The sequence below is a fragment of the Macrobrachium nipponense genome, chromosome 26, assembly GCF_015104395.2.
Source record: "Macrobrachium nipponense isolate FS-2020 chromosome 26, ASM1510439v2, whole genome shotgun sequence".
Lineage (NCBI taxonomy): Eukaryota > Metazoa > Arthropoda > Malacostraca > Decapoda > Palaemonidae > Macrobrachium > Macrobrachium nipponense.
The window spans coordinates 62,280,817-62,294,371 of NC_087215.1; the positions used below are offsets into that span (position 1 = coordinate 62,280,817).

Genomic DNA, 13,555 nt, shown 5'->3' on the forward strand with positions numbered 1-13,555 from the left:
TTCAAGGTTCGCCTCGAAACCTCCTGCCAAGCTAGGTCAATGAGTCGGATGCAAATGACGATGTCGAAATGCTCCTTCCAAAATTGACGCAAGGTGAGGTTTGTGGTATCGGTGATGTCGAAACATCTCTTGAAAAGATGTTTCGTGTACAGCTTCTTAAAGTTCGCTATCACTTGCTGGTCCATGGGCTGGAGGAGAGGGGTGGTGTTGGGCGGAAGAAAAAGAATCTTAACGAAGGAATACTCCGCTAGGATATCTTCCTCGAGGCCAGGAGGGTGGGGAGGGGCATTGTCCAACACCAGCAGACATTTCAGGGGGAGGCGCTTCTCTTCCAAAAAAACTTCACAGTCGGGCCGAAACACAGATTTACCCACTCCGTGAACAAAAGCCTCGTTACCCAGGCTTTTGCATTAGCCCTCCACATCACTGGAAGCTTCTCCTTCAACACTTTGTGGGCCTTGAAGGCTCGAGGAGTCTCGGAGTGATACACCAGTAGGGGCTTCACCTTGCAATCCCCACTGGCGTTCGAACAAAGTGCGAGCGTAAGCCTGTCTTTCATAGGCTTATGCCCGGGTAGCTTCTTCTCTTCCTCCGTGATGTATGTCCGACGAGGCATTTTTTTTTCCAAAAAAAGGCCAGTCTCATCACAGTTGAAGACTTGTGCCCTTGAGAACTGTTAGCATTCCTTGGTCATCATCTCGTTGAACGTCTTTTTAAAGGCTTCGGCCGTTTCGTGTCCGAGCTGGCAGCCTCCCCATGACGCACCACCGAATGGATGCCAGTCCGTTTACGAAATTTCTCGAACCAGCCATGCGAAGCCTTGAACTCTGGGGTTGGCATTGAAGTCCCTTCCCCTCCCTCGTCTTCCGCCTGCGCAATCAAATCGCCGAAAATAGCACTGGCCTTGTGAGCGATTGCTGCCTCCGTTACTGTATCGCCAGCTATTTCTTTGTCTTTTATCCAGATGAGGAGCAGCCGTTCCATCTCGTCGTGCACATGGCTCCTCTTGCTGGACAAAATAGTGATGCCCTTCGATGGTGTAGTTGCTTTGATGGCATCCTTCTGTTTAAGGATGGTGCCTATTGTCGACGAATTACGGCCGTATTCCTTTGCGATCACACTCAATCGCATACCAGCTTCGTACTTCTTTATGATCTCCATCTTTGTCTCCAGAGACAGCATGCGCTTCTTTCCATGAATTTCAACTTTCTTGGGACCCATGACTACTTTAATTTACGTAAAGTTACACAAATACGTAATAATACAGTCTTCGCACAACACGATAATATGTACTGCAACGAAATCACTAACGAATTTACGTTACTAAACGAAATCGTTGGAGCGAACGAATGCCGATTGCGTACGGTAAAGTTTCGGGTGCGGAGTGGCCGAGCTAAGGGACGCCAGCGCGTACGTATAGAAGATACATGATGGGAGAGATGCTGTCCAATCAGAGAGAAGGATCTCATGGCTTGGCTAGCATCAGGAACCAATGGGAGAGCAGGAGGATGGTGGCGAGTCTACTAGCACTAAGATGGCGGCGTGCGGCGCGAGTTTCAAAATTGTTATCGGGCGAATCTCGGACTTTCAGAAACCTCTTGTATCTTGAAAACTTTTCGTATGTAGAGCAGTAAAATTTTTCGCATTGGCTTTCGTAACTTGGATTTTTCGTAAGTTGAGCCTTTCGTATCTCGAGGTACAACTGTGTATATATATATATATATATATATATATATATATATATATATATATATATATGTGTGTGTGTGTGTGTGTGAAATTATAATAGCCACAGTGCTCCCTTAACTTTGCAAAATCTGTGCTCAGTCTTTGGATATGCTTGCCTCTATAAAGCCTTCAGCTCCAACTTAAAAGAAATTTGAAGAAATCATGATGTCCAGTAGCAGAAAACGAACGCGCGATACCATAATCATGATGAGGCCCCACGATACCATAGTTATGATGAGGTCGCCGTGATTATGGTATCACAGGTTTATTTCCCACTACTGGACATCATGATTTCTTCAGATTTCTTTGAAATTGGAGCTCAAGGCTTTGTAGTGACAAGAGTATCCAAAAACAGAGCAAAGAATTTGAGAGTTAAGAAGGCATTGTGGTCTATTACAATTTCTTATGTCTGGTAAAAATAACCAGTAGATTCCACACACACACACACACACACACACACACACACACACACACACACACACACACACATGTGAATAACTTGATCACGAAGTATATAAAACGTGATGCTATGTATAAATAAAGGTTTTTTGCCACGAAGGAAAAAAATGAAAAAATGAGTTGGCCAACTCGTTTTTTCATTTTTATCCTTCGTGGCAAAAAACCTTTATTTATACATATGTATATATAAATGACCAGTAGATATAGTATATACATGCAGTCCGGTTTTATGGCGCCATAATTGGCCAAGTTTCGGTTATCGGCAACATAAATGTCAATAATACAGGGGGCCCCCATATTCGTGTTCTCCGGATTCACGGACTCACTGATTCGTGGATTTCTCTCTGGACCATGTCTACCCATTTTTCACAGGAAATTCACCTATTCGCAGTATTTTTCCATGAGAAATATCCACAAATTCCTATCAATTTCATCATAAAATGCACTTTTTGTGATAAAACTATTTAAAAAACCAGGTATAAAAATCTTTAGTTGGTTTTTCTTGAGTTTTAAATAACAAAGTAGGCTGTTTTCAGCATTTTTATAGAGGTTCCAACTATTTGCGGATTCCATTCGTGGAGGGGGATCTGGTACACACATCCCCAAAAAATATATGGGGGACCACAGTAGAGTTATGGCACCATAAATCGCAGAGTTTCGGTTAATGGCGGTTTTCACTTATCAGCCCCCCACTTAGAACGGAACCCCTGCTGATAACCGAGGACTGCCTGTCTGTACACACACATATACACAGACATTTATTTTAAATTATTTATTTATATTTATTTATTTATTTATTTTTATTTATATTTTGTTTGTTTTTATTTATTTATTTTTATTTACTTATTTTTATTTATTTATTTTTATTTATTTATTTTTATCTATTTATTTAAAAGTAGGACCCCGAATTCACCCCGTATTCACTGGGGATGAGTACCAGACCCCGCCAATAGCTAAAATCAGCAAATACATGAAACCCCTCAAAAAATGCTGAGAACTGCCCATTTTTATAGTTAAAAAAAAAAAAAGCCATCTAAAAATGCTTATACCCAAGTATTTTAATATTTTTATCACAAAAAGTATGTTTTGTCACAAAAATGACATGAAAATACAGTAATTAGTGAATATTTCTAAGGGAAAAGTACCACGAATATGAGGGAAATTTTCCAAGAATAGTGGGTGTATACAGTCCTTAGAGAAATCTGTGAATAGGCAAGCCCATGAATCATGTCTGCAAATAATATATATATATATATATATATATATAGTATATATATATTAAAAACCCATATAAAATAATAATATATATATAGATATCTAATATATATATATATATATAGTATATATATATAATTTGCAAATATTTTCTCTATTTGTACAAATACCAAGGTGATAAAAGAACAAAAAGCAGCATGCATATGAAATGAAAATAAAACTTGTACAAAGAAAGCTATTTAGTGTGAGTAATTAAAATGCAGTGTGTGAAGTGTGAAGTTTATTCAGAGGCTTTGTGCCATCTCATTGTTTTTAATTGCTAAATCTGGATTTTCTTTTGCATGGTGAGGAAGAAAATAATGCGCAAACACCACTGCCGGATGGACAGATGGAATAAAACAGAGTATAGTTTGGTTAATGGCAGTTTTCACATATCAGCACCCCACCGAGAACGCCCCCCTCCCCTTCTAAAACTAGAATTAGACAACATATGAATGATTTTGTTAGTGGAATCCTGTACCTGTTTGAGTGGGAGAGAAAACTACCATGAGGGCTTAATGTAGGTTGTGAGTCAAAGCTTGGACAAAAGGGGAGGGTTAATTGTCAATGCCTCTAGTACTTATTAATTTCTTGTGAATAAGTTTAGTGCAAGCAGTACTGGGTCACTTAAGGGTGTACGAAGAGAATGAGAGTACTGTAGTGCTTAAGGCTTATTTAAAGTGATCAGCACATTTACTTGGGCTTTGGAGTCGACAGAATAAAGGAGATGACATTGAACCACAAATCTTCCATGTTCTGCGAACTGTACTGTACTGACAAATCATTACTGTTAAGGCAAAGAATTTGATGATGTGGAAACATGAATCATATTTTTTCAGTATACTGCTCTGTGTGATGGTTATTTATGTTTCATAAGGATGGAAAGTTGACTTACTAAGCTTTATTATTTTAGTGCTAGAATTGTTACAATGGAAAGATTACATTTATTTCTTTGTTATATGATAGTGATCCTGTTTCAGTTTATAAAGTGAATAGCAAATAGATTATTTAAGGCAGTTCAGGTACTGTGAAACTGAATTCATTTATTGTTTGAATAGTTTTTAAGCATTTAGATTGATTACAACAGTGTTTCTATATTCTTTTATGATTTTTCAGACCTATAGTGGCGGTGGTGGGGGAGGAGGTGGTCATGTAACTGGCGTTTCCCCAACTACCACGCCAACGTCAAGCAGTACAGGTGGAGGGAGTGGTGGTGCAGGTGGTGGCGGCGGTGGGGGTGGGAGCAGCAGTAGTTATTCGGCTGCTTCTCCTTCGCAACACTCGCATGCCAGTAGCTATGGTGGAGAACAGCTTTCCAGAACCAACCTTTACATCCGTGGCTTAACTCCAGACACCACTGACAAGGACCTTGTTGATATGTGTAAAAAGTAAATGACAACCACTTGTCTCATGTATAAGGACTTCTCTTTTTTTATTCAATTAACTATTCTATATGTCACTGCATAAGAACTGTAATAGCATCTTTCTCTGGTACAGTACTAATGAAAGTATTTTCCATACACGTTTGTCTGCTTGTAGGCAATGAATAAGATTCATTTGAACCTGAGGTAACTGCAATTTGGTACCAGTGGTGGTCTCGGAAGAATAGGGAAACATTTAAGATCGAGAATTCATTGACTCACATCCTGAGAGTCAATTTTCTCTTTGCGTTTGGAGCACATATATTGGTCAAGCCCATGTGTATTCTCTCATTACATTACTTTAAAAGTTCTTAATGTTTTGCTGGTATATTTTTCTTTTTTCATTAGTTTTGCTTGTACATATTCAGTAACTTGATAGTCTTAATTTCATTTTTTAAGGAACTGCGTCGTGTTTTGTCACATACTAAATGTACCATCCATGCATAAGATAGTAGCATTCACTTCTGTTTGGTGATAAACTCTTCATTGCTGCTTTATGATGTGGTTAAAAAACATGTACAGAAATTTTGTTCATTTTTTCTCTCTTTTTGTCAGTTCTGGGCAGACAAGTCATGAACTTAGATTTCTTTAACAAACCCATCATTTATGTTAGTCCATTTTGTGGTCTTCACATATTGTAAAGATTCTGTTGCCAAATTAAAAGTAGAAGATTATTTGCTGGCAGGACAGCCACACTTGGCATGTGCCCTCATGGATCCTTGGAGTCAGGCAGGTAAGAACCTCACTTCTTGTGTGTCCAGCTTGATGACAAAATTATATATGTACTGTAACCTTAACGTCTTATTTTCTAATACAATTCTTATTCATACTTCTCTTTTAATCATGTAATTATTGTTTGCTATTTGTCATCTGTTTGTATTGTTTAGCAAAATTTGTGAAATCCCAATAGTTTTTCAACTTTTCTGCATGCTGTGCAGTGAAGTATGACAGTTGGTTGTTTTCACAATGAACACTGCTTTCATTTAGCCAGTGTAACCTTTTCCAGTTCTCCAGTTATTTATGTTATTAATTTTGGTCTTTGATAAGTTATTGATTATTGGATGTGTTGGTTGTTTCCTTGTTAATGCTGTTTGTTTCTCTGCTTGCTTTAATTGGTTGATCATGTTTGTAATGCATCAAGTGTTTTGAGGAATGAGGTTCAGTTCTTGGTCTCTGGCTCCCTCCTCTGATAGTTTGTTACTGTGGTGAAGTCTATGAATAACTAGTTAACGAGCAGTATTCTAGGTATTCTGCCTTAGAAATTAAATATACATATTTAGTGTTTTTACTGCAGAGAAGAAAATTTATGTTCTATTCGCCCTTTTAATATACTGTATTTTTCCAGCAGTGATAACAAGTAGTTTTGTATGAAGTGCTTGTGTGGTTAAATGGCTTTTTCTTCACAAATATGGGTTTGTAGTTTTTTCCTGTTTTTAACATTTTCAGCTTTAATGATGTTTGGAATGATACAACCTTCTACATATGTTAGATGGTTGTTAGTTTTATTATTTTGTGGATTCTAATCATTGCTTGCAATGGATGTGAACAAGGCCAGTTTAGGATCCCATGTTGGGTAATATTGACTTAAGATGTGTACACAATTGGACTTTTAGTAAATGTGTTGTCTTTGCCTTAGGATTTATAGGTTGTGTCATCTGTGCTACCAATAGATAGTCATCTTGATATCAAGAAAGCTACAAAGTGAGAATCATCTTGATATCAAGAACCTGTCACTTAAGGAAACCACATTCGGCTGGGGCTGCAATGCATCTTGGCAGCACAAGATGTACTGCATATTAAGACTGGACCTATGACTGGGCAGGCACAGGATCTTTAACAGTGGCTGTTTTGTGACTTAAACTGTATTAGCAATGGGTGGCAGAAGTGGCCATTACTATCATAATCCAGGTGCTTCCTCTGGGGCTAGGATTCAGGGTTGAATACCCTCTGAACTCGAGGTCAGCACATATATTGGGACCATGCTGACTAAGGAATCTTTACTTAACCAGACTGGTTCAAATGCAAAAATTTTTCATCGGTATAAGACTTTGCAGGGCCTGGGAAAACTACAAGCTTTTCACCACTTTTCTACAGGAAAAGCATGGTGGTTCAAAGAAGAGGTTGTGTGCTGTCAACCACAATGACATAAGAAACAACTGGTCCTTTTGCCTGACAGGGCACTATATGGTAGTGTTAATTGTCAATTGGTTTGTCCCCATTACAAGGAATATAGTATGTGGATTGTTAGGATTCCCACTTTTTTAAGCAAAGTCTTTGTAAAGCTCTTCAGGTTTGAGAGGCAGCAGATACAAGCATGAAGAACTTTAATTTTTGTTGATCTTTTGTAGTCAAAAAACAACCATAGAATACTCTGCTGACAGGCACTTAGGTACCAGTCAGAGATTCTATAAAATGCTTTTTAGGATTCAGCATGATAAAAACAAGACATGTTCCACTTGTTTCACTTTTTACAGGATTCTAGCTTGGCTCTAGAAGTTTATCTTAATGTTAAGACGGAAGGTTTGTTAGTCGTGAAAAATACAGATTGATTAAAAATTTGTCATTTTTCTTGGTCGGTGTACAATGGGCTTCACACTTAATTACCACTCTTTCAACCAGTAAGATAAGGTGCTGAATACCTGAATGACTAGTTACTGATAGCTTCCCTTGAACCATGTATCAATACCTAATGATTTCAGTGGAATTTACTGGATTCTATACTTTTTATCCAAATGTGACATAGCAAAGCATTAGCAATATGGATTACAATAATCCATCACAATATCCTGTTTGACAAACAAAGATTTAATATCAGCATATGGTTTTCATGACCATACACCACAACTGAGAAGCTGAGAATCTCACAAAAGCCAGCTGTTTTCTACAAAGAGGAAGAAGACAATATCCTATATGAAAAACCAAGATTTAACATCTACATATGGTTTTCATTACCAAACACCACAACTGGAAAGCTGAGAATCTTAAAAAAAACAGCTGTTTCCTCTAGCCAGGAAGCAGACGTATATGCAAGAACCCTAACCCCTTGTTAGGTAGGAATTTGTCTCCATGGCACTATTTTCAGGAAAGGATCCATAACATTATCTGGAGGAAAGGTATTGCCTACCTGATCCAGGTAGAGTGGCTGCAATAACAATATGTTTCAGGGAAGGAATATTTTAAAAGGAGGACGATTCATTTTGTGTGATTCCAAAATCTTGGCTTAAACTTGTGGATGATTTGGTCCTTATAGCATAGGAATTGAATCGATGTATGGCTGGGTTTGGAGTCAATTTTGAAACCGTCAATGGGATTTTTGTCTGCCAACCAGTTATACTTAAGATCCTTAGAGGTATTAATATGCTAGTCATAGTAATATCTCAATCCTGATTGTCTCTTGAAAAGAGCCCATGGATTCCAAAAGTGGTCTGGTTTTGTGAGAACCTAGAGTTCTGTCTAGCTGGCCTACCTAGATGATTACATTGTTTGATTGTATTCGTGTAATGTGCTCAGTCTCACACACTTGAGCCTCATCACATTGGGTAGGAGGATACATTTAGATGTTGACTGCTAATGTTTTATCTTTTTTTATAATTAAGATTTTCAGATATACCTTTTTTTCTCTCTCCAGTAAGCCATCAAACTATAGACCTATAGCCTAACAAGTTGTCTCTAAAGTAATGACAAATTCAGTTTTGACATAGTACTTACATAAAAATCAAAATCATCCCAAGTTTTGACATAGTGCTTACATAAACATCAATATCATTCCATCCAAATATGGATCTTAGAAAAATGAATCTTCATTTGATCTTATCATAGATCAGTTAGAGGAGCATATTTTGCCTTTTTTTTCAGTATCCAGAAGCCATGTGATACAACTTGAAGGCATGCTGTATTAAAAATATAGCTTATCGAAGGGATAAGAAGCCACTGGCCTTTATTAACAAAAATCTTTCTTAGCAGTTTGACTTTTCAAATGCGAATTAATGATAGGCATTCAAACATATGTAGCACTAATTAGATGATGATGTTCCAGAAATATCTACTTCTTTACTTTTCAGTATCCAAAATGAGTGATACTACTTACAGACATATTAGTACATTAAAAAACATTGTAGTATATCAAAGGTATCAGAGGCAATCTACCTATATTCATAAGATAGCTCGCACTTTGCATTTGTGAATACATGATAAACATTCAAACTTTTAATTGTCAATGATAATGATATTAGTACAGTAATAATAATGATATTATACAGGTAACAAGAACCAAACTGTACATCTTTCAGCTTTTTTTGGTTGCCTGGGGAGAACTGTATGCTTTTCCCTTCAGTGTTCCACTTTGACATGGAAAAGTAATAAGCTGTCCCTTTTACAGGTTATCCCTAGAAGCGTTGGAAAGTGATAAATTGTTGCTTGGTTAAAGACCTGTGTTAAGTGATTGATGGCTGTACTGCACAGTCTAACACATACCCAAATAATCAGCATTTGCCTCTTGTCTGTCCTGTAGGGTAAAAAATCCTGATCAGTTTGATATTTTTACATACAAGTATGCTAAACCTGTTGGTGCATAATTGACACATGACTGACACACAATACAAATACGTACAGGATAATGGCATTGCAGGAGCTATGATGTACCTTGACCTAGTATACTCTGTACTATGAAACATTCTCTTTGTTCATTGCTCATTGTGGTGTTTGTCCATCGCTCGGCTTTTCAACCTCTCCCTCCATGTGTTTGGTTCCTTGACTGGGCCACCAGTATGTGGCATGTGATTTTTACAGTCATTATAGATTTAATTTAATGAAGGTCAAAATGGTTTAAATTCTAAACCTAACATGAAAATTTTTTTTGGTAATGTGAATCATTATCTTAAGGCTAAATTTTCATTGCTTAGCTAATGCATAAAGTTCTTAGATTGAATGGTTAAGGTTAGAATAAAATATGAACAAACAGTGGTTTTTGCATTCTATCTACAGCTTTTTAAATTTTTTTTCTTTTAATTTAACAGATATGTAAGCCCTAATAGCCAGTCATCTACATACCGTATATACTCGCGTATCATGCTACTTTTGAAGCCCTAATTTTGGAGCTAATTTTAAGGGGGTCGCATCTTACATGAGATATAAAATTCGAGTATGTAATAATCATATATTAGTATCATATGATAATGTACAAACATAATAGATATGCATCTTTTCCATGGATATTTAGAAAAGTTTTGTTTTACTTCACTGCATCCAATAATATTATATGTATTTTCATATTACTATTTGTTTGTATTATAAAATGCAAACATAGCAATCAATCTTGTTTTGTTTTGGAAATCAGCTGAGGGCGATAGCGAAGTAAATTTGTTTTGCTGTGTTGAACTCAAATCAGAGCGACTTTCTTGCCTTTAGTTAGTGCAAATGAATCTCAAGATACTCTTATTTATATGAGACATGGTTATTTTACGTTATACAAAGTGTTTTCAAGTGGAAATATCACTTACAAACGTATCATTTGTGTAAGAAAATTAGTTATTTTTTTCGTTAGTAGATGGCGCTGAGGGCATGTTTATTGAGTAAACAAAAATCAACATTCCATTCTATATTTTCACTTTATCTCATCAGAATACTACGAGCTTTATGTATTTATCTTTTATTGGAGTGAAAACACTAAAATGTGTTCTTTTCATGCCCAATAGTTTTGATTAAAGCAAGTTTCTCTCAATTTTTTTTTATGGTCGAGTTTGATGGGGCTATACCGAAGTTTGCCAAAGTTTCATCCACGTTGCCGAGGCATGATAATAATCGTTAGTGTATCAACATTCTTTCCTCAACTTCAGTTAAAACGTACAGATTAAATTTAGCAGTATATGCCCTTGCCAATCTTTTATCCATAGCGAGTGAGGCTATAACTCCATTAAACTTATGCCATCAAATACAGCCGTTGATAAAATTGAGAGAAAATGATTTAGATCAAAACTTCAGGTCTTGAAAGAACATTTTACTGTTGTTTTCACGCCAATAAAAGATAGTAAGTAACTTAACGGTAAAGTTCGTACTACGATGAAATGAAGTGAAAATAGCGAATGTAATCACGTAAAATTTTTACACAATAAACATGCCCACAACGCAATCTGTTAAAAAAAAAAATACATTAGTTCAAGAGATGTATTAAATTTATATTTCGACTTAAAAAAAAAAACACATTGTATAATGACAAATTACCTTGTATCATATAAGTAGAGTATATCTAGATATTTTACGCTAATTAGAAAAAAGGCAATTCACTCCGAATTGAGTTAAATACGGAGAAATAAACTTGTATTCGTCATCAGCTGATTTCTATACAAAACACTGACCGCTTTGTTAGTATTTTATGATACAATAATATGAGGGTACATACAATATTGTTGGATACTGTAATGTACAGCTTTTTAAAATAATCGGAAAAGCTGCATATTCATTGTGTATTTTGTAAATATACGTAGCCGTCAGCAGCCTGACATCACTCAATTAGGTATGCCGATGTCGTTCCAAATCTGATTCCCACTTCGTGTCCCTTTTTTTCGTGTAGGCGAGGCTAACTTGTTAAATGTTATTCAACTCTTTGTACTGAATCATCATAAGCCAATGTGCATTAAACCTAGAGAATTACCTGAAATTAATAATTAGTATGCCATATATGTATAAAGTATGCTGTGTAGTGTAGGCTAGGCTACCCTATATATAAATATGGTACTGATTACCCTAGTGTAGGCTATGCTAGTATAATATTCTTATGGTAAATTAACATGGGCCGACCTACGTCCAAATCAATTTATGACTGGTTTTCATAACCAGTTGCGGTAGTAAGTCGTCTACTACCTGTAATGTAAAGTTATATCAGTCCTATTATCATTAACGTCATTTGTAACAAAACTATGGTAATTTTTTACTATCGTACGATGGTTGAAATGCAAGCAAAAAGGCTGTTTTTATCGGATTGGTTGTTCATAGCAAATCAGCTGTTTCTGGCTGTATGCATTTTCCAAACAAGTATATTATTACTACCGATACTTTTTGCATTCTCTTTTACTTTTTTAAACTTAACTAGAAGATGGAATAGATTAGGAGATGGAGGAAAGGGGTTAGCCTAACTAAAAAATGGAATAGATAAAGAGGAGGAAAAGAGGTTAGCCTATTGTTAAATTTTGGTCATGTAAATTTAACTCGCATGATATGTGAGATACGTGATAAAATCATTTTTTGAGGGTGAAAATTTGGGGGTCGCATGATATGCGAGATTGCTTGTTATATGAGTATCTACAGTAATTCTTATATCATTCTTCTGTTTGTATGTAGAATATGCTGCTCAAGACATTATAAAATATATAGTAATAAAACTTTGGAAAATAGGTATTGCTTATTGGCAATGAATGACAAAATGACATTTTAGGGTGCAGATTGCATTTTAGAAGGAATTCTCTCATGGAAATTCAAGTAACTGGAACCTCTGGTCTTATGGGTGCTGGTTATGAGAGATTTTATTGCTGTGTATTCTTGCTTAGGCTATGGTTCTAAATACTAAATGATTACTGGATATGTCTTAGAGTGAAAATGGTAAGCTCTGTTAGGTCTGGTGCCTTGGAAGGTCACTCTCAGGTAAGCCTAGGTGGATATTAAGCAGTTCCTGTATTTAGAGTCATATGGACAACATTGACCCACAGTATGTTTACTACTTAATTGTCTGAGGCCCCTCTACCTCATCTTGTGGTAGTTTTGTGTAGACTTGGAACTACAGACTTAAGTTGAATTTTTTTGCTGGGTTTCAAACTTGCATCATGACTCCATTCACATTAGAGCTTTGGGTTCTTTGATGTTCTTAATTGAGATCCTGGGCTCTTAATTGGCTATTAATAAGGGTTTCTAAAGTAACTTGTTCCTCCAACTCATTCTGTTATATAGGCAGATGTAAATGATAGATTTGTTTTGAAAATGTGGATTTTTAAATAATTTTTGTTGTCTTTTTAATACAAACCCATCATTTACATAAATGGGAAGTGAGGCCTTATTGGTGTAAAACCCAATATCAATAAGGGCACAAGTTTGATGCTGCTGCCCATGTAGCAGGATATTTTCTTTTAATTAAGAAATGGAGTGTCCAGAATTTGGGAAGACCACAAATTGGACTAATATTCCACTTTCAAAAACTACATTTTTTTGAATGACTAGTGTAAGCAACCACTATTATGGGTAATTCTTCATGTTCCTCTCAGATCATTTTTCTTTTTGTCAAATTTTTTCATGATTGAAATAATTCATTGCTTTTTTTTATATCATAGTATTCACACTATTGATGAATTTAATTACCGAAACATTGCTACAGCTACTATTGATAACCATTTTACTTAACCAGACTTATGGATTTATTTATTTTTCTGTATTTTATCTAATACTACTTGAAACAATTTTTTTTCACCTTGTGTTATTTTAGTTTTATCAAATTTGTGTAATTATCTACAGTTATTTTACATGATAGATGTAGAAGATGCTTGCATATGTTATTGTTTTCCAAGTGTGATTAATTATTGTTGTATTTTGCTTTTTATCTTATTTAGCATAATCCATTTAAGTTGCATATTATGAAAGATGATGCTATTGACACACATTCTAAAGTTAGTGTGCTCATAGAAATCTCATAGAAAAGCAGTAATTTTGGT

General features: G+C 35.9%; 1 protein-coding gene across 5 annotated transcripts in view; it reads left to right on the top strand.

The window, feature by feature from the left end:
* The window catches only part of LOC135200333 (RNA-binding motif, single-stranded-interacting protein 1-like), a 264,070-nt gene that overhangs the window by 215,200 nt on the left and 35,315 nt on the right, over positions 1–13,555 (top strand). For all 5 annotated transcript variants that reach the window (XM_064228898.1, XM_064228902.1, XM_064228900.1 and 2 more), the window contains one exon: positions 4,558–4,829. In XM_064228898.1, the coding sequence (XP_064084968.1) occupies positions 4,558–4,829 (272 nt within the window). The remainder of the gene's footprint in view (positions 1–4,557; positions 4,830–13,555) is intronic.